Source organism: Uloborus diversus, chromosome 7, assembly GCF_026930045.1.
Source record: "Uloborus diversus isolate 005 chromosome 7, Udiv.v.3.1, whole genome shotgun sequence".
NCBI classification, from domain to species: domain Eukaryota; kingdom Metazoa; phylum Arthropoda; class Arachnida; order Araneae; family Uloboridae; genus Uloborus; species Uloborus diversus.
In genome coordinates this window covers 153,321,531-153,343,879 of record NC_072737.1, presented here as the reverse complement: position 1 = coordinate 153,343,879, position 22,349 = coordinate 153,321,531, and the positions used below count along the sequence as shown (strand labels likewise).

The 22,349-nt window shown below is 32.9% G+C and overlaps 1 protein-coding gene across 1 annotated transcript in view; it reads right to left on the bottom strand.

Annotated features, from left to right (window-relative positions):
• The window catches only part of LOC129225509 (leucine zipper transcription factor-like protein 1), a 48,796-nt gene that overhangs the window by 11,637 nt on the left and 14,810 nt on the right, over positions 1–22,349 (bottom strand). Inside the window, exons 2-6 of the mRNA XM_054859938.1 lie at positions 14,961–15,088; positions 11,526–11,720; positions 7,817–7,958; positions 2,282–2,347; positions 749–835 (exon numbers count right to left, since the gene is read on the bottom strand). Coding sequence (XP_054715913.1) covers positions 749–835; positions 2,282–2,347; positions 7,817–7,958; positions 11,526–11,720; positions 14,961–15,088 — 618 coding nt within the window. The remainder of the gene's footprint in view (positions 1–748; positions 836–2,281; positions 2,348–7,816; positions 7,959–11,525; positions 11,721–14,960; positions 15,089–22,349) is intronic.

Genomic DNA, 22,349 nt, shown 5'->3' with positions numbered 1-22,349 from the left:
AATGCTTTGACAGTGGGAGGACCGCTGCTATACCGGTGTATCAAAACCCAAGGGATGCATTTCAAAGAATATTAAGTGCATTTGTCAAAACATTCAATAAAATTGTTGTACAAGCAAAAGTTTGGTTACTTTTCTATTGCACCCTGTACATGCAAAAATATTTGCTGATTAGTAATTAAAACAATCTTTTAAATGTGTTCTGTATTTACTAAAATATTTTTTGAACTAAAAATTAACAGGTTTAAATGCACAATTTATTCATTTTTCTGATATTTTTTTTTTTTAAAGTTGTGTTTTCCAGTGAGTTTTCAAAGAAAAAAACTGAATGAAACACTGCTCTGAATAATTTAAGTTGCAAGATCTTTTAATTTATTTTCCTCATTTCAGAAAAGTTAATTCATTATTTATTAAATATATGAATTAACCTCACAACTTTCAGTCAAAATTTGTACCAAATAAGCTTTACATTATGTTGCTACACATTACAAATACAGCTAGTGTCTATTTCACTAAGTATGATACCCTTTTTTGTTACTTTGAAGTTTATTAAGTTTTTAAATTTTAGTCAGTATTTGGTCAGTATTTAGTCAGTATTGGTCAGTATATTACAAATTTTGGCCAGTAAAGTCATTATTTTTGTCCCTCAAAACAGTTTTACCCTCTGAAATGGGCAGTTTTCTTTTCTTTTCTTTTTTTTTTTCTTTTTGGAATAAAATTTAAATTGTGTAATTATTTAAAAACAATTCACCTTTTTTTCCTTCCACTCCTGCAAATCTTTCTGAGCTTGCGCCAAGCTTTCAGCTAGTAAAGACTTTTTTTCCAGGATTTCAACTGTCTGAAAAAAATTAAATATTTTCATATGTTATGAATGGTGCTTCAGGAAAAACCTCTTTAAAAAAAGTTTTTAATTCATTTTCATCTATGGAACAAGTTTAGATTTATAGAAGTGCGAACACAGTTTCTAAAATAACAATCACAGACAATGCTTTAATTTATTATTATGCTGCATTAAAATTGTTGTGTAATAAAAGTTGCTTTATAATTTACCAGTACGAAACTTTGGAAATGAAGTAATGACATTTAGTACACATTAGGAATTAAAAAAAAACAATTTGAAAAAAGAAAAATTAATTTGAATTTTGACATCTTGAATTCAAATTATGTTTTTCGCGATCACGTGTGTGTGTATGTAGACGTGTGTGTTTGTATGTGGGGAGGTATGTGTGCTTGTGTATAGAGGGTATGTGTATGTGTGTTTGTGTTTGTGTGCAGGCATAAGTGTGTGGGTAGTAGTGTGTATGAATGTGTGTACGTGTTTGTGTGTGTAGGTATATGTGTGTGTAAGTGTTTGTGTGTGTATGTGTTTGTGTGTGTGTGCGTAGGTGTATGTGTGTATATGTTTGTGTGTGTGTAGTTGAGTATGTATGCGCGTGTGTGTGTAGGATATGGATGCAACCTGGAGACGGCTTTCGCTATAGGAGCAGCACCGTGAGGAGACCGTCGATGGTAATGCTGCAAAGGGTGGGGGGGAGGGGGGAATAAAGTCATAGGACATCAAAACAGTCAGGTGAAAGCAATAAGCAATTGTGATTGCTCAATAAATGCAAAGATATTTGAATGTAGAGCTTATATTTTAAACAGATTGAATATTTGAAGTCAGATCATTGTTATCTTATGTTTTAGTAATTATGAAACTATTATTGCACTTGTACAAAATAAGGGTTCATTAAAAGTAAGCATAAACAAACTAACAATTTTTATTTACAAGTGCTTTCAAACGCATGAAGTTTATGTATGAATTAGATTAAGAGACTAGGTAAAAAAACTATGGAAGAGTCTTTATTTCCAAGGTTGTTCACTCCTTAGTAGTCATGATGCTTTTCCTGCATAGAAAACAATACCAGTATATTGAAAAATAAATAGGGAATTTTCATTTGAACAAAAATTAAAAACAAATTAAAAAATAATAATGCTCCAATATAAAAGGGGATGGGGGGGAGACTTTTCAAAACAACATCTGAGGCTTCAATTCCATATTGCATAAAAAACAAATCTTTCAAAAGCTGTTACAAAATATGAGGTGAAAAAGGTACTTTTCAATGAATTTTAAAGAAAATTCTGTTTTTAAAAATTTGTTGAAGTGACTATTTTTTTCTCTTCATTTTTAATAGTGACTTTTGCAGAAACCAAATGAAAACAGTTAAAAAATTATTGAACAGGGGAGAAAATTTCAATAATCTTCATGAACTTCAAAACTAATTTTTAAACAAAAATTTCATACTTGCTTCTCCATTTCTTTCAATTTGTCAGACAATTTGTTGTTATCTTCTTTGAGCCTATCAATTTCCTAAAATGAAAAGAAAAGGATACTGAAATGAAATAAATTTGTTCCTCAAATAGATTAATGGGATCAACGGATAGGACAAATGGGTATTGCTTTAAAAAAAAAGAGTAATAAATAATATACTACAAGACACTAATATTTAAACATACAATTTGTATAACGGCTAATAATGATGCTGCTCTATGCAGAGGATGATGCAGAGGAGTAGAATTAAACAGCATTTTATGGAAATATCTAATCAGTGCACAAAGAATAACAAATTGATATTAGTGGAGCCATGTATAAAAATGTTATCTTAGAAGGTCTGCCCCCCCCCCCCCGCCTCCCCCCAACAACGTGTATGTCTCAAATGCATTTTGAGAATGCATTTACTTTCATCTTTCTTTTCCTTTTTGTACAAAAAGTTGCACTGAATTAATGTAAAGTTCGAAATAAAAAGGAAATAGTCCAGTCATTTTAGTCAAAAAAAGGGGTCAACCTTGAAATGCGAGATAAGAAGCTGTAAATTTGTATACACCTTTATTTTGGGATTTTAAATGCTGTTTCTAAAGTCTCATAAAATCTCGTGTCTACGTCATAAGATATTCAAGGTCAAAGGTCACAAAAATCAGGTTCTTGCAATTATCCTACAGGTTTTATGTTACAAATATGTATTCTAAATATTGCAGAGCATAAAATTCTCTACAACTTTTGTATAAAACATTTTTTATACCATTAACCTATTTTGAGATAGAGGTCAAAGAGCGTGCAGAGCTTATGCATTTTCAGCAAAATTCAAGGTCAACCGTTAGTCCCCATTAACAATATGCTGTTTAAGTCTGTATGTCTTCAAAATTTTTATAATTATGAATCATTTACATTTTCTATTACTTACTACACCATATTTATTATTTTTCATTAATCAAATATATATTTTTCTAATAACACTTACTTATTCTAGTAATTAAAAAATTGTTCAATGAAATATTTTCATTACATTTTAATAATATTCTAACATATACAAATTGCACTTTGCAGTTGGAAAAAAAATTAAGAAAGAAAATTTTTATTATTATACATATATTTTTTAGAAACTAGGGACTCCGCCCCCTGCTTGTTGTTGCTCACCAACCAGTGAAGATAACTTCGCAATCTTATTTGATTCGCAAAGATTTAAATCATCAATGAGAAAGAACAGGGATAAAAACAGCCCCAAGTCAAAAAAGAGGAAAAATTGCAAGACTTAAAATTTGAATATATATATATATATATATATATATATATATATATATATTACACAAATTTATATTGATACTATACTGTCTTTTAAATATTAATAGATAAATGTTTTTTTTTTTTTTTTTTTTTACTAGTAGAAATGCTAACAAATGAATAAATAAAATAAGCTTGCATTTATTTAAGATTTTGACACATATATCAATGCCATTTACCACTTTCAATTTCCCATAGCCCACAAATCAGGTGAAATTAAAACTTTATAATGTGACATCTAATGCTATAAAACTTCCATATAATTAAACACTTAATACAAGCTGAATCATTGGACACCTTAATTACAAAATGACATTATCAGTGTGGCTAAACCTTGAAGAAACAATTTGAAGAGCATTTTGAAGTTTTGCGGAGCAGCTGGGTATATTCTATAAAAATCATTAAAAAAATAAACCCAATCTAAAACTTTTTGAGCTTTGATGGTCATTTTAAGCACTAGCATAAAAATGATTATTTTTAAATTGATAAAAAGTTTTAAACACTGTCATGTTTGAGAACATAAGCATCTTTAATTACCCATATTTAAATGTCTGTCATAATGAAATAGCACAGTATGTTTAAAATAAATTTAAATTTATTAAGATCTTCAAGAGTCATCTTTGGTAAGCCTGATAAGCATTGAAACTAGATTTGAAGAATAATGTTGGCTTAAATTAACTCGGATGGAATAGGATAAACATTTTTGAATGGGCGTGGCAGTCTTCATAAAAAATAAAAATAAAATAAAGTATAAGAAGGGTTGAAAATATTATTCTACAAAAAGGTATTAATGTCTAAGCAGTAAAATGGCATAGCAGATAGAAATAAGAGTGTTACAGAAGCAGATGCAATCGGATTTCAAAAGCTACATCTAACGATTGCACCCACCATCACTCTCAAGCATTTTCCCCTCCATTATTTCACCCTTTTCACCAACAGCAAAAAGTTCCTTACTTTTTTCTACTCAAGATAGAACGTGTGCCTCAGCAAGAATCCTGATGGGAAGGTCAGAGCAGAAGGGAGGTATTTGCGTGGATCGCTAGAAAGTGGCTGTGAAATGGGCGTGGAAAAAAAAAGAGCATACAAGTCTTCAGCAAAAAATAAAATACATACAACAATTGAAAATAATGATCTATACAAAGTTATAATGGTTTAAGTGATAGGATGGCATAGTACACAAAAATGAGCGAGTGTTATGGAAGCGGATGCAATCGGATTTCAAAATGCATAAACGCTGATGCTTTCTACGTCATTCTCGAGTCTTTTTCCCTCCCCACCCACGGAAACAAAGTTCCTTTCTTCTTTCTACCTTAGAAAGAACACGTGAGTCAGCAAAAATCCTGATCGCTTGAAAATGCTTGGCGGCCGGGAAACGAAAAAAATACAAAACTGGAAAATCGTGGAACTGCAGAAGACTTTCATCCCTGAAATAATCAGATTAAAAACGCGTTACGAGTTTGGAATAAAAAGCACCTTTTCCCATGTTTTAAGCTAATTTGCAGAACTCTAGGTGCTAAGATCTTCAAGAACTTTGGGGTCAAAGGTACTATCTTCATCAAGATCGCTCTGATATACGGTGAAGCATTGAAGCATGCTTGCTCATTACACTGACCACAAACTGAAGAACATTTGCAACCCTGATTTCCTGTATCCACAGTGTTAACCACAACCAGTCCTGTAGTTGCAAAATATTGTATTGACTAACTCATCTATAGTTGGTGGTAATATTGTCTTAATCGGTTTCGGGAATACATTTCACAGAATCCAGCGCTATTTATGGGGTTCTAAATCGTTCTCTAACCAAATTTGAATTTAATAATATATACGTCGAAGACTGAACAACTGCATAGGTTTATTGAGCTTTGTTTACTTGACGAATTGTGTGTTACAAAAATGATCGATATTGTCCTGATTTTTAGCCTTATATATTGCCAACAAGATGCGTACTCCATTTTTACATAATGTCTGCACAGGGCAGTTTTCTTGTTGAAATACTTCAGCTATAGTTGAATCAAATTGGTAAGTTTCTCTAATATTCTAATGAAAGTTTTTTTCTCTTTTTTAAACAGTGCAAACATTGTGCCACAGCCACTAAACGCGTGCAGAAATAAAATGTGTTTTTTAAACGAGGATATTTATCAAAATTTTTGGAAGAAAAAGGTTTTTTTTTTAAAAAATGACGTTTTTTGTAACGCCAAAACACATGTCTGCAGTAATCTGCAATTTGCTTTTTGACGTGTTATTTTGTACTTTACTTTTCAGCACAAAGGTATTTATTTATCTTGAGTGTTTTTGAGTTTTAACATTTCTTTTGTCAGCTTTCTTAAAGAAAACTTCTTGTTGGTGTGACTGAGTGCGCCCAATTAAAATGATGAATAAATCTATATCTTGCCCTATTATGACGGCAGTCCTTTGATGTTTTTATTCTTCTTCTTCAAAAGCTGTTTCAATGATAAGAACATCTGCCCAGGGATGGACTGGGAAAGATGTTCAGCCCTGAGATCTTTCAAAACGACCAGTCCTGAAAGGAGCAGGGGGGGGGGGGGTATGCCATAACTCTCATGCAAATAAACGCTGTAAATAAGTTTTGCAATACTAATTTTATGTCCCTTTAAAATGATTAAACCTGAGACGGAAAACATGATTAAAAATAGAACAAAACTTAACCCCCCCCCCCTTTTTTTGAACCATTTTAAAGTATACAACTAAATTCAAAACAAATGATTAATAAAATATAAAAAATGTTTTTTTTTAATTCTAAAGAGTATTACTATAAGGTTGGTTTGCGCTGAAAAGGATGAAATAAAATAAATATATCGTTTCTTGATTAAAACACTAAAAAATTGCAATTGATCCTTATGTCTTTATATTTAGAGCAGCTTCTAAAGCAACCAATAAAATTTAAATTAAAAATTGTGAGAAGAAGAAATGGGCGATTTTTCTATTTTCCGCTATCTAGGCGGAATAGTAAACCATTAACCCGTTATCAAAAAAATGTTTGCAACAAAAATTATAAGTAATTTCATCCTCTATAACATGTATAATGCAAATATGGTTAAACCAATAGAAAACAAATATATATTAATCAAGTATATACATTTGATGAATGAAAAATAATAAATAAGATATAATAAGTAATAAAACAATGTAAATTATGTAAATGTACAAACAATGCAAATCTGCGCACTCTCTGCTCTCTATCTCAAAATCAGTTAAGGGTATAAAAAAAAAAGTTTTGTACAAAAGTTGTAGAGAATTTTATGCTCAACAATATTTAAAATACATGTTTATAACATTAAGCCTACAGGAAGCGAGATATTTGCAAAAAACTGATTTTTGTGACTTTTCACCTTGAATATCTAATGACGCGTACAGGAGATTTTATGAGACCTTTGAGACAGCATTTAGAATCGCAAAATAAATGTATATACGAATTTACAGCTTCTTATCTGGCATTCCGAGGTGAAACCCCTAATATGACTGGGCTAAAATATTTGTTCAGTAGAAAACTGACAGCTCAAGCTTTAAAAAAAATTGAAGGAGTTGATGAGCTAAGCTTTAAAAGCTTGCATTGTTGTTAGTCAATGAAAGCAAAATAATGCAAAAGAAATCAAGGAAAAAAAGATTGAAAAGAAACCTTTTTTTCTTTGATGACTTGTATTTAAATGGTAAGAATAGCTAATTTTAATTGCCACTAATTTTAATTGCAAAGCTAGAAAATAGTTACACAAGTGATAAAAAATAACATTATTAGATGATGTCTAAATTGGATTAGTATCTTTTAAAAGTTTTGAGAGTTTTATAAACTTCTGTAATGTTATAACTAACATTGCTTCACTCTGGTAACTTCAAGTGGTAATTTCTTCTCAAGAAGTTCAGTCAGAGGAGAAAGTGCTATTGATGCAATTTTATGTAACTCCCCAAGAAGAAATAAACATTTCCGAGGTCAGACCTCAACTTAAGAGTCAAAATATGCCATACTGCACAACACAGTACATTTTTCAAAAATACATTCAAAAAATAAACAAAAAGACTTGAAACTAAATTGATACATTTTTTACAGCAGAAAATTTTTAGTTTAAATGACTTGTAAAATTTAGCTCAAAGAACTATTCAAAAATGAATTTTACATTATTTTTTTTTTCTTCTGAAAACCAATTTATGCAAGCATATTTATATTTATTAAGAAAAAAAAAATATACATGATGAAACATACATTACCATTTGCAGCAATTTACTGGCACCACTGTTTTCAGCAAGAGGTTGTAATTTATTCAGTTTTAGTGGAGAATCCATTGGATTTTTTTCTAAATTGTTATTGAGTAATCTTTCTTCAAATTTGTTAACTTTTTCCAGCATGTCCCTGTAAATTGATTTTATGCAGTTAAAACTGACAAAGTAAACATTAAGATATATTGGGAGGAGGAGTTTAACAGCAACAACTGACATATTTATGTCATATCTTGTGATTAAAAAGTAAAAATGTCAAACAAACATCGTATGCACACATAAGGGATTTTATATCTTTTACAGATAAAATATAAAAAAGATAACTAAATATAAAAAAATATGTTGTGTTGATAAGTTAGGGATTATTTCATAAGAAAATAAATCTATATGATTATTAATATGTAATGTAACACCAATGAAATTTAGCACTTGATTTTAAATTAGATCAAGAATCAAAAAAGCACTGTTAGCATACTGATAATATTATATACGCAGCTAAAAAAAACGCAGCTAAATATGAAAATATCTAAAATGCATCTGAAAAATGAAATGTAATGCCATTGTTAATGTAACAAATGAAGATTAAACTATCTGCATATAAAAAGGAATAGAAGTTTTTCGGCAACTTTTACAAAAGACCAGTCTTTACAGATATTTGTGTGCAAACAACCAGTCTTTTGCACGCAAATAGCCAACAGCTCATTGCAACATCTGAGCACAATCTGTTTGTTATTTGCTCGCAATTCTGCCTCAGCTCAAAATATGTGGTGGCAGATTTGCACATTTGGAGGTTCCTTGCAATGTATTTTGGGACCCCTTTGTCTGAGGTAAACCCTTTCTAACACGTAGTTTTGGATCACTTTTGGGTTCTTAATACAGGGTTCATACTCTATTTGGATGAAAAAATTCCATGACTTTTCCAGGACTTTTTCATGACTTCAATAAAAATTTTCATGACCTTGTTTACGAAGAGAATAGCACTATTTAATCTCAAACTTGCTAATTTTTAGAAATGAGCACAAAACGTCTACATGAATGCCACAGCCTTATTGAAGCACTTACTCGTAATGTAAAAAATATAAGTGTGCACTTAAAAAACTAAACTATTCTTATTTGTCTTCATCATTTAAATTTAAGTAAAGTAAAAATGCAGTGAAACAAAAATTATGATGCGTAAATGTCTAATTTTTTTTATAAACAAGCAGAATGATAATGAATGGGACAAAGGGTGAATGAGTCATCACTAAGTTTCAATAAAGTTGCTTCAAAAGTTGCCTTCAGTGTCAACAGTGCATTTAATCATCCATCTAACTTGACAGTATTTTGGTTCTTTAAACAGGGTGGCGACAGGAACTGTGAAAAAAAGTTCTTTTCCCTGAATTCCCTGATTAAGTTTACCAAATTTCCCTGATTTACGTTACTAATAATAATGGTCTCCTTTCTTTGCTCTACTTGAAATCCATTGTATGTTTGTACAAAATGCAGTATTTTAAACATTTTAAGTTGCATAAAGTTGTTAAACTAAAGATATATTTTTAAAAAATGCTACTTTTTTAATAAAATGGTTAAAAAAAACATATCAAGTCAATTTTTTTGGAAAAAGAACGCCTACAAAACCGTATATAAAATTTTTCTACATGGAAAGATTATAGAAAATTAAAAAAAAAAACTTTACTTCCAGAAACCACTTAGCATAAGAATTTTAAGAAACTATTAAAATCATTCTTAAAAACATATGTGTTTTATGATAGAACTAAAAAGTAATTGAAATCATTTTGAACTAAATTTTCAAACAGTATAATAATTGAATTACACTGCCAGCTCAGTCAATTCCAGCCGAGGCCTGAGCTGGCGGTGTATTTCATGTATTTCTGCCTTAGCCCTGCTCTAAGGCGGTAACTTACTAAGTATAATAATTATTGTAAGAATAATGAAAGAATAGAAGTGATGTAGTTATTCTTATATAACTAATTGACATATTTATGTAAAACAGATGAAACCATTTGACATTCATTCATAGGGAGTGTTTCTCTAAGAACATAAGTTTTAATGTAGGAATACAGCATCTTGACAATAAAAAAAAATAAAAATATTTACTTAAGTGACAATGGAATAAAGGCAAAGGAGCTAAGGCATTAATGAAGGCTTCCTCTTTGCCTGTATAGTTGTTTGTTTTAAGTAGCATTGAAAGCGTGAAAGGAAATTTCAAGCTAGGTAAAATAAACAACCTAACAGACACAGAAGAAATCTTAGAAAGTTCATCCTGTGATTAATAAGTAAGACTCAATACTTTGACATTAAGGAAAAAAGACGTACAAATAAGCAGCAGTGTATAATCGCACCTCAGTAATTTTACTTTTTTTTTTGAACAGATAATTGGCAGAAAATGCATAGGGAATTAGAGTACTTAATTTCGTAAAGCAAAAAAAGATTTTTTTTTTCTTCATAAAATCAATTTTTCCTGATTTTTTGCTATTTTTTCGAAATTCCCTGATATTTCCCTGACTTTTCCCTGATTAATAAAGTTCCTTGACTTTTCCCTGATCTCCCTGATCTGTCGCCACCCTGTTAAAGTAAAGCCACATAGTTTAGTTATTTATGTTTCTAAACCAGATATTTTTTTGAAAAAACCATTCAGTAATGAATCAATCTTCTGATGCAAAAGTACTTGTTTTGTTTACTTATTTGCACATTTTCAAATGTATATAAATTAATAGATTTAGAAATTCCAGAACATGAATGATTTCTGACATTGAACGCAGCAGTGGGTCGCATGGATTAGTTTTGCGGGCCGTATGTTGTACACTACTGTTTTAGAGTATTAGAAGTCCCCTTTTCTGTATTCTATCGCCTGATCTAAAACCTTCAGCAAATTAAAATAAACTCTGATAAATTTAATAACAAAGTTCTTACGAGTGATGGAATCGAATTCGGATGCAATTGAATTGCTTTTTATGAGGGGTGTGGCAAAACCAAGAACGTGCAAGTTTGCTACTACAGAATGTAAAACATAAGAAGTGTTGAAAATAACAGTAATTCAAAATAAGAGATGTCCAAATAGTAAAAATTACATCGCAAAAAAGGCAAACGGCTGTGACAGAAGTGGATACAATGATTTTTCAAAATTCAGATTTGATTTTGAGATCTTTCAATTTGCCACTTTTAATAGCTTTTATGTGCTATTCTGTTAAATCACTAAAGATTTCTAATGCTCTTTTAGTTACTGTTACTTTATCTCTGTCCAGGACATTTTTCCATGACTTGAAATAAATTTCCATGACTTTCAAAGGAAATTTCAATTTTCCATGACTTTTCCAGGTCTGAAACTCGCTTATTTTTTTTCCATGACTTTCCAGGATTTCCATGACCTGTACGAACCCTGTTAATAGTTGTGACATGGTAAATCAGCCGCCGCTACTGCTGCTGTGTGGTGGTAACCAGTGCTGTAGCTGCAAAAAAATGTTTGGAGGAACTCCTCTTGGGAGTTTGGCAGACTCACCAAAAGAACAGGTGGTTTGAAACCAATTTACATTGTATTTGAATTATTTTTACAATAAAAAACCAGACATTTCAGGGGTCATCCATCCCGACGTAGCTTGCAGTTTTTGATAAGTCTATTATGACGTTGCTTCTACTAACTTAAAATAATTTTATACTATATCAGAAAGTTATGAAATTTTTGGCAAATAAAAACTAATACCTGTTTTCTAATTCTGACACATCTGCATTCAATTTCAGGTGCCACTGTTGAGCTTGACAGCACATTTGGCAAAGCAGAAGAGCTGCTGTATGAGCTGTATTGATGAGTTCCATTTCTAAATCTCCTTTCAATAAGGCACACAGTTCATCTAAAATATCTCGCACTTCTTCAGCAGTAAAAGTTCCTTCCATTAGTCTAACAAAAAAAAAAGAATATCACAATTTTTTTAGTGATTAGTCATCCATATAAAATAAAACAAAGAATATATATGTGTGTGTATATGTGTGTATGTTCCCTATACAAATCCACAGCTTACGTCAGATCTCGACCAAATTTGGCAGGAAGGTACATGGGTACCCAAGAAGGAATGTAGGGGGTTTTCGAATGGCAATAAAATATTGAACGGTTTGAATTTTAATTTTAGGGCTCAAAACTGGCATTACAGAGCTCTTTCTACCCGAAATGAGTATCCATCTTTCTTGATTCAAGTCCCATTTGAAAGCCCATGAAAAATACCACTGAAGTTGATTTTCTTCCTTCAAATAAAAAAAAGACTGCAAAATCACCGGGAAAAAAAGAAAAAAGCATTTTTATACTGGAAAATTATTGTTTGGGTGATCTCGTTTTAAATTAGCGTGAATAAAACCATTCAGAATGTTGCCACTTTTTTTTTTGTGTACTGTGACTAAATAAAATTTTGTTTTTGTTTTATGGTAAAAATTTCTTCTTTTGATTATTATTTGGCAATTTATCTTTTTTTTTTCTGCCAGCAGAAGCTAATCAGGAAAGTTGCGTTTAATTTGTTCGGGGATTTTTGATTTGCCGTTTTCTTTTACTAACCTTTTAAACACCAATGTTCCCAAATGGGAACATCAACTTTAAAAAATCATAAAAATAAAGTTTTGCTTATGAGGACGGAATTTTTGAAAGAAAAACTAGTTCTATTTTGCAAAAACTGTTTTCAACAAAAATTAGCAAAAATATGCTTTATTACCAATTTTCAGGGAGACAGATAAAAAAATTCATATATTTTTTTAAAAATGCTTAACTGTTTTGATATTTCAGAATAACAATAAATAGGGATCCTTTTGGTGACCAAACATGACAGATAATGATTTCGAACAAAAATGTAGAGCCTATAAGTGAACAGACTTCGTTGTTCCCGATCGTGAACATTGGCGTAATCCGGTATACAAAACTGGGCAATTCACACCGCAGCATAAGTTCCGTTATGCAATAAGTGAAAGCCTCAGTATTTAAAACAACGTATTGACGCATTTAAAAGCGGAGTGCAACATTTCAACCTTTCACTGTTCTCCATTCACACCCTCCCGTCCCCTTCATCTCCAGTTTTAGAGTGGGAGTGATGTCAAGAAATCGCTTTGTACGTTGAAACGAAGATGTTTACAGCTCTTCTCTAGCACCATACTTAGGCTACAATTTGTTAGCACTAAAAGTTCCCCTCCCTGGTCACGTGAAACTTTTCCAGAGCTTCGGTTTCCAATCAACGAGTTAACTTTTTTGGCCTACTTTCCCACTAAAAGCCAGATAAAGAAGAAAAAAAAGAAAAGAAGGTTTAAGGCATCTTCAAAATATTGATTAAAAAATACATTTTGAAAAATTAAAAATAGGAAACTAGGGTCTGTCTGTCGGTCTGTCTGCCCCCCCTAATAACTTTTGTGTGAATAGTCCGATTCAAACGATTTTTTTTTTGTTCGAAAGATCTCGGCAAGGACACCTTATTACCATATTTCATGATTTGATTTTAACAATTTTTCGTTCAATTTTGAACAGTTAAAAAATAGTTAACATTAGTGCCTACGGGAAATTAAAGGCAAGTAAAAATCCCGAACTTAAAGGCAAATTTGCTGCAAACAAATTTTGCAGGAAAAAGCTATTGAAGAAGAACATGTATAGAAAATATTTTTTTGATTTGAACAATTTTCCGATTAGTTTTGAACAGTTCAAATGTCTTACCGTTAGCACCTACAGTCGACTCCAACTCCGACTCCTGTAGGCGGAAATTAGTCGGACACTGACTCCATAGCTTTGGAAAAAATTTAGATAAAGAGAAAAATATTACTTACTCCGACTTTTGGATTTCATGTAATCGGTACCAAATTTTGAATAAATTTGTTTATAAATGCATACTAATATTCCTTTTCTTCTATTTTTATGTGTTTTAAAATATTTAATATTTGAAATTGAAATGAATGTGACAAATAGTATCATGTATATCAAGTGTTTCTGCACAAATAAAATTGAAACTAAAGCGGGCGTGAAGCATAATCAATTAAAAGCCTTAAATGAAAAAACTTAATGTAACACACCAATGTTCCCAAACGGGAACATTCCCAAAATACAGTGAAACCTGTGTAAGTTGACTGCTTGCGGTGCACTACTTTAGTGGTCAAATTACAAAGGTTTATTTACATGATAAGGGCTAATTTCGTGCCTGAAAAAAGAGGTCAACTTAGATAGGTGGTCAACTTCACAGGTTTTTACTGTATTAGATAAAAAAAATTTCTTTGAAAATGTCTTCTTGCATTGTTAAAGGGATGCCTAAGAGTCCTATTTTTATGAAGTAATTCCACATTTTACACTTGGAACATAGAGCAGCATTTAAAGGGTTAAGAATGATTATTTTCAAAGGAAATTAACAGCATTTTTTCTCTAATTGAAGTCTGGTTGTTGAACACATGTCACTTGACATAACTTTTATTTTCGAGGAGACCGTACAGAGCCGGGAGATGCCGCTAATTAGTGTAATAAAAAATCAAGTTCAGGAGTTGAAATTAATAGTGGTCTACTGGTTCAGGACCACAAAAACATCCATAGGACCAGCAGTTATTTTAAAACATTATAATTAAAATGCATGAATTTTAGTGGAGAATGGAAGAAAATTATTTTCTAGAGACAAAATTAACTGTATTTTAAACTTACTTTTGCAAGTTCATTCTTTGTGGGTTTCAATAATGAAAAGGTAGAAAAGAAAAGCTTTGATGCAATCCAAAACAGTGGGCATCACATTTGACCAGTGCTGCCGAGAGTCAAGAGGGGCCCCTTGTCAATTTAGTCGCCTTGCCCTCCTCCACTTTGAAAACGTATAAAATTAATACTACTCCATTTTAGATCTAAGCTCTCTCAAGGACTGGGTCCCTAGATTTCGACGTGGCCGACATGGCCTCTTGTCGGTTGGGGAACGTCTAATGGAACAACTTTAGCGAGCATAAAAAATAGTTTTGGCAAAAAATGAGAACTACAGCATTTCAATTGAGAAAGAAATTAAATAAACAAAAATTAGTTTTAAATCTGTAATATCAGGACAAAAAGCTGAAAATTAAGCAAACATATTTTTATCATGCAAATCAGAAATAACACAAGGGCAATTACAACCTCAGCAAAACATAATACTAATAAGTTAATACAACTTACCTTGATAATTTTGTCTCTTCAAAAGTTTGCTCAACAATTCTTAAATGACGACCTCTTCGAAACTTAGCAAAACGAAGATAGCTTCCAATCATTTCTCCATGATGTTCATTTAAAGTTAATTCTTCAGACTAAAGTGATAAATCAAGATATCAGTTTCACACAATTTACAAAATTTATAAATTACATTTAAAAATAAATGCTGATAATCTTATTGTACAGTAGCTCCTAAAAGTGTACACCTTGAAATTTTGTAGTAAAACTGAAATATTGCAAAACTGAATTCGAATATGAAGTCCAATTTTTTTTCACTTTATTCCTATGCCATTCTAAATAAAATCCAGTAGTATTTTTTCTAAAATATTGCCTGATTTTGTATTTGAAATTTCTATAGATTTCCGTTATTAATAAAGCTGTTTTTTCATATAAAAAGACTGGCGAAATTTTGATTTTTGAATTCTTTAAAAATTAAAAAACTATGTTCCGGAGCTATGTACCCGCAGACTACGCAGTGGGGCACGCTTCTTTGGGGCCCGACATAAGCCAGTTGAAAATACTTTTAATGTTTTGGTAAAAACGCGAAGAAAAATTGAAACTTAACACATATTACTTAAGCACATAAGCGAAGGGGGAGGGGAAGAGCAATGTAAAATCATGAGAGACTTGTATTCCTGCTGACACATGGGTGCAAGTTTGGTGATGTGTTCAAGACGGAAAATATTTTCAGCTTCCCCCCACCCACATGCGGGCTTAAGGAAAAAATTGTATGTATAAATGTTGTAGATTTTAACAATGCCAGTTTTGGAATCTGTTTGATTTAAATTTTAAGCCTTAAAATTGTAATATTTAAGTGATTTGACATCACAATTCCAAAAAGCCTAAAATCCGGCAATAAAAGGGGGGAGGGGGGGTCTGGGGGTCTCCCCCATAAATTTTTTCAAATTGAAGTCCAAAAAACGCTATGGTAGGCCATTTTGGTAAAGTTCAGGGAAAGGAGGGGTTCAGGGACTCTTACATCAATTATTTCAAACTGATAGCCCCAAAATCACAATATTGGGCAACCTTCAAAAAATATTAGAGAAGGGGAGGGGGGACGCTATGAGCTTTTCCTGAAATTGACGATTTAAAAACAAATTGTAATTTAAATTTCATAACGTTTGTACGCTTTCTGAATGCACTATTGAAGGGATGAAGTTCAGGAACCCACCTTCGGTAACATTTCGAAATTGAAGTTTCAAAAACGCAATTTTAGACGATGTTGGATAATGTAAGGGGTAAAAGCGTTTGCAGCACCCCACCATTAGTTTTTTGCCGATCGTAAACATTTTTATTGTAGCAATAAAATCGCTTAGGACATAAGATTTTCACTTTTGCAACATAAATCAGTTCTGATCGGAAAGTCTACCCAAGGTAGCGCTAACAAACTAGAAAAGAAGGAAATGTGGGGGAAGGGTAAAGCCGACTAATGATAATGAACTGTCACCATTCCCCCACACAGTCTTCATTTGAAAAAGAATTCTTTTATAAGATAGAATTAGCAATAAAAAATCGCTTCAGTGAAGTAGATGTATTTTTTAAACAAGGTACCCTTTCCAACAATCATTAATTAAAAAAAGAGATAGGGGAACCGAATCCTAATCCCAGGCAGGGTTCCCGAATCACATCCCTCTTAAGGCACTCAAATATAGTCTAAAGTGGAGCTTTAAATATTTCAGCATCAGAGAATTTTCGGAAGAGAACTCCCGAAACCCTTCCTCTGAATTCACCACAAATGTCCTAAATTTCAATTTTTAAGGCTTCAGTTTCTAAATTGTTTTGTAGGAATAGTACCCTCTTACCTATAAACATGACTTATGACCGCCTAAAAATTTTAATACTTTAATTTTGGAAACTTTTTGAAAGAATCTTCCTACATCCTTCCCCCTTAAGTCAGTCAAAGATAGCCCAAAACAAAGCTCTAAAAATTTCAGAAACGAAAATATTTCGGGCTGAGGGTGCGGAATACCCCCCTCCTCTCATTGTGTTTACTAAATGCAGTGTAAGTTTTTGTTTAAGGTTAATTTTTCTATTGAGAGAGCAACTCCCTTCCACACATCGCCAATGACAACCCAAAGTTTTAAGACTTCAATTTCGAAAACGTTTCGAGAAAGATCCCTGGATTCCCTAACTCTTAACTCACTCAAAAATAGCTAAAATAGCATTTCAATACTTCGGGGAGAGAGACCCCCCCCCCCCCCGAACTCTTTCCTCTAAGTTCACTAAATTTTACTTAAATTTACGGTTTCCCCTTTTCATCACCGAAGATTTAAGAATTTAAATTCTAAAACGTATTGAGAGAAAGCCTTCGAATTCCCTCTTCTTAAGTCTTCCAAAGATTACCTAAAGCTGAGTACTTCAGCTTTGAATATTTTTTGGGAAAGGAGAACCCCAAACCCTAAGATGGTCTTAAGTTGCGCTTTTAAGACTCCAATTTCGGAATTTCGCCTAAAGAGAGCGCCCTCCCTCCCTCTGAACATTGCCAAAGACAGCATGAAAGTTTTAAGACTTCAATTACAAACACTTTTCGGAAGAGGGTCTCAAATGCCCTTTACCTTAAGTCATTTACGTATAGCCTCAAATAGTTTTTAATACATCAGCTACAAAACATTTTCATGTTAAAACACCAAAACCATCTCTCATAAATTCACCAAAGAATGCCTAAATTAGTGTTTTTAAGTCTCCAGTCTTCGATTTTTTTTAAAACCTCCCCCTCCCCGCTTTTACATCATTAAAGACAGCCTAAAAAACCCATTTAAAAAAACCCATTATTTAGCCCACTTTTGGGTTTTTTTAAATTTTCCATGCAGTTTTTAAAAAAACTAATTAATTTAAATACTTTCGCAATTTAAACTTCTTTTTTATTTGTTCTTCACTACAGCCAATGTTACATAAAAAATGAATGTTGAACTTTAATAGTATTTCTTCACTCTTAACAGCATTTAAAAAATACTTCAAAGATTTTAAATAAATGTATTTAACTTTTTTCTTTAACTGGTCAATAAATAACTCAAATTATCTTTACGAAGTCCTGTCACGTCTGATTTTCTCAATATTTGTAGATTGTACAGGGGAAACTACTCTAGCCGACAGGCTTTCGTGTGAAATATTTTCCGGAAACCAACACGTCACAAATCTCGAATAATCAAGGTATATATTTTAGAAATTAACAGGTTTTACAAACGGTCAAACAGAAAACAGAATAAGATGTACAGTATTTTCATTATTTTACAAAAAAGTTTAATATTTCTTACTCTGTACACAGAAATAGAAAAACAGGCAACATAAAATTCAAAGAAATATCTTGATTAAGCTGGAATTCAGTAAAAAGGGATTTAAACTACTTGAGGTTCTACAGTAGTTTTGCATACCAAAATGAAATACAATAAAGTAAAATGCAAAAAGAAAAACATGTAGTAATTACAAACAATAGATTTTATCACTCGAGAAGTAACTTTGCCTTAACTGTTGGTATTCATGGAAACTAAAAAATCTGAAACTTCACCATTCTTAGGTTTCGTCGTCTTTTTTACTTTTCTTCAGAAAACGCTGAATTTTCCCACCTTTTCTACCCCAAGACAATTTTTTTGTTTTGTCCATGTACTTACACAACAATATGCTACAAGTACCCCACATTTTCCCTAAGAAAAGACGAAAAAAAACCACATTTATTTTAAAAAACCCAGCTTTAGTTGGGTTTTTTTGGGTTTTATTTAAAAAAACCCAAAAAACCCTGGGTCCATGGGCTTTTTAAAAAAAACCCGGGTTTTTGCCAACCCTGGTTTGCAGAGGAGAAATATCGAACCACTCCTAGCTTCAAAAATATTTTCAATTCAGTTTTTCGATATTTTATACTGTAACCCGTGAGTAACCCCCCACCCCACCTTAGATTGTCCAAGATATCAACGTTTTAAAACCAATGTTTTAATTTGCGAACAGATTACCCTCTTTGCAAGAGCAGCGTTTTTTCGCAAACTCGTGCTCCGTTATTTTTCTTCTTTCCTTTCTCTCCCCCCCCCCCTCCAATATTCCCAGTCGAGCGAGTGCTAGATTCAATGACAGAATTTAGTGTTTCCTCAAGTCTTTGTCAAAAATGCAGGAACGGTTGCCCATCGGTGTTTCCAACCAGTAACTCCTTGGTCAATGCAGTGAGTTGGAAATAACAGAGCTACACTTAAAAAAAAGTGAAACGGCGCGAGTCGAAAAGCCACTCCTCTAAAAGCACGTTGCAAACAAAACGAGCCCATGGCAGAAAACTGAGAGAATGTCGATGTAAATTCGTGGTTATGGAACGGTCCAGTAATATTAAAGCATATTTTTCAAACACTCAATTTTTCTTTTTTCATTAAAAACTAAAAGAAAGTCATCGAATTTCTTTTCGTCATCGAATTTTTCCGTCCCGACCTCCGTCTCGGAAATTTTGTCAAGACGGAAATCCGTCCTGAGACGGAAGGTCTTGCACCCATGTGCTGACATAACTTAAAAATAAAATGAGTCAAAAAAAAAAAAAAAAAAAAAACACACACACACACACACACACTCACAAGTATACCTGTGGAAGCATTTCAGGGCCATGCTTAGGGGTGGCTGACTGTGCGTCCGCACAGGGCCGCTAAAATATTGTGACAAAATATCTTCTTTCGAATGGTACCAACAAAAAGAAGATGCAATGGGACAAACTTGAGCTACAGTGCAACAAAAAATGGCTATTTTTTATGTGAACAATTTTGACAGCCACTTTGGATGCCAATATTTTAAAGAAAATCAATATTTACGTTCTGGAACTACAACCCATTAAAAGCATGTATATTAATAATAGAATTACAAAGTAAGCACTTTTGAATCATTTTTGTTCAGAATTTATGACATTCTAAAATCCTGGAAAAAGTTTCTCCACTGTGTTTTTCTTGCAACTTTGAATGCGTGCTACACAAAAGTTAATGAACTCAAATTCATAAAAATACAAGAGCTTATTGACAACCAAAAGTACTATGAGCTCCTAAAATTTCAGGCTTCCAGTGTGATAAAATTTCCTGTAAGCTGAAATTAAACATGGGAATTCGATACGACTGTAACATATGTTTTGTATTATGTAGCAACATCTGTTTTTAAAATTCATGATTGGCAACGCTTGCCTACTTGCCATGCTCATTGTTGTAACATGCACGTGAAGTGTGCTTCGATTCTTGCTATTTTAATAAAAGTTGTTAAGTTTAAAAATTTGCTGTTGTGCATTACTAATATCTATATACTGATATAATAATATGAAACAAGACATGGTGTCAGGTGGAAACGCTCGCAGTAGACCTCTCTGAGCATTGGAACTTTTGTGTTCAAACAACAGATATAATGGAGATGTTCAAACCGCCAGCTTCGATAAGCTTCTCAACTGGTAATGTGCCAGAAACATGGAAGCTGTGGTATCAAAAGTTTGAGAACTTTATGTTGGCGACGGAAAAAAGTGGGGAAAGCGACAAGACAAAAATCGCCATACTCCTCAGTTTGCTAGGCGACGAAGGAGTCTCCGTCTTCAATACTTTTAAGTTTGATGATACAGCTAGTAAAGATAAGTATGACGACGTCGTAAGCAAGTTCACCTATTATTGTGCACCGCGTAGAAATGTGGTATTCGAGCGATTTAAGTTCTTTTCTTGCTCGCAACAAGAAGGACAGTCAATCGACTCATACGTCACCCAGTTACGGACGTACGCAGCAACTTGCGATTTCACTAATCAGGAAAAGTCTCTTATTTGCGACAAGAGAGATTTCTTCGGGAACCGGCCATGACTTTGAAGAACGCTACCGATTTCATCCGGGCAGTGGAAGCCAGCAAGGAGCAGTACAAAAGGATCAGCGACTCGGGCGGCTTTAAAGCAGAAGTGGATGTACTGAAGGCGAAGAGGAAGCCTATAAAGAGCACTGCCTCAGCAAAATCACACCAAGAGTTCGACTGGCAGGTGCGGGAGAACGCACAAGAAAAGAGCGGGTGCCCTGCGCTCAACAAGCTGTGTAACGTGTGCAAACAGAAGAATCATGTGCAAATCGGGTAACGATGAAGGAAAAAAAATTCTGAAAGAAATAAATCGGGTTCTCGTCACGTGAACGAGATACAATCTAATGTTGAGCTCGATATATCAAGTCTCTACATTGATGTTGTAAGTGCAGACTCAGGGCCTAGAGAGAAATCTTGGTCAAAAGATGTGATCATTAATGGTCAAGTAATTTCCTTCAAATTGGACACAGGTGCAGAGGTAAATATTTTACCTCTGTCTGTTTACAAAGGTAGGAAACTCGATAAATTATGCGAATTAATCAGTACTGATGTACTGCTAACACCATATGGTAACCACAAGTTGAAACCTGAAGGTTACGTTAATTTATTTTGTACTGTAAATAATAATGTAAATACTGTATTGTTAAAATTTCTTGTTGTAAATGTTGATTCAAAGCGAATATTAGGCTTACAAGCATGTAAAATGTTAGAATTAATTCAAAGAATTGATCAGGTAGAAATCCTTAACAAGGAAAAAAAAATCCTTAACCATATTTTTACCAAATATGGTGATGTTTTTCAAGGACTAGGTACTTTCCCTGGTAGGCCTCACAATATTGAAGTTAATGAAAATGTTACTCTGGTAATAAAATTCCTCCAAGAAGGATCCCCCAGACACTTTTAGCAAATCTAAAAGAAACATTTTCTGAGTTGGAAAATAAGGGAATAATAGATCATGTAAATAAATCTACAGATTGGGTGAACAACTTAGTAGTGGTTGAAAAGACAAATGGGAAATTGAGGATATGCTTAGATCCAAGGGATCTGAATCCTTATACAGTGAAACCTGTGTAAGTTGACCACTTGCGGTGCCCTATTTTAAAGGTCAACTTAAACAGGTGGTCAACTTACAAAGGTTGATTTATATAAGGACTAAATCCGTGCCTGAAAAAAGCGGTCAACTTACAAGGGTGGTCAACTTTAGAGGTTTTACTATATTATTTCTGTAGCCTGCTTTTGGTTTTTACGCCAGATTTTCCTCAATTCTTGATCGATTTCTTTGATTTACACCTTATTTTAAAGCTTATCGCGCTGGCTACAGACGAAAAATAGACCCACGGTCTAAAAATTGTTTTTTTTTTCTGCCAAAAAACCTGTTTCAAAGAACCAGAATGAGGTTTTTGGTTAAACTTATAACTTTAACTTGCACTATGACCGACAGAGCTGAATAGCTTGATCGGCAGAGCGTTCTCCTCGCAACCAGGAGAATGAGTGTTCGAGCCCACGGCCGGACAATCTGCATCAAAAAATGTGAGAAATATTGCGCTTTGCATGAACACTTAATTAAGTGAATAACAAATCTG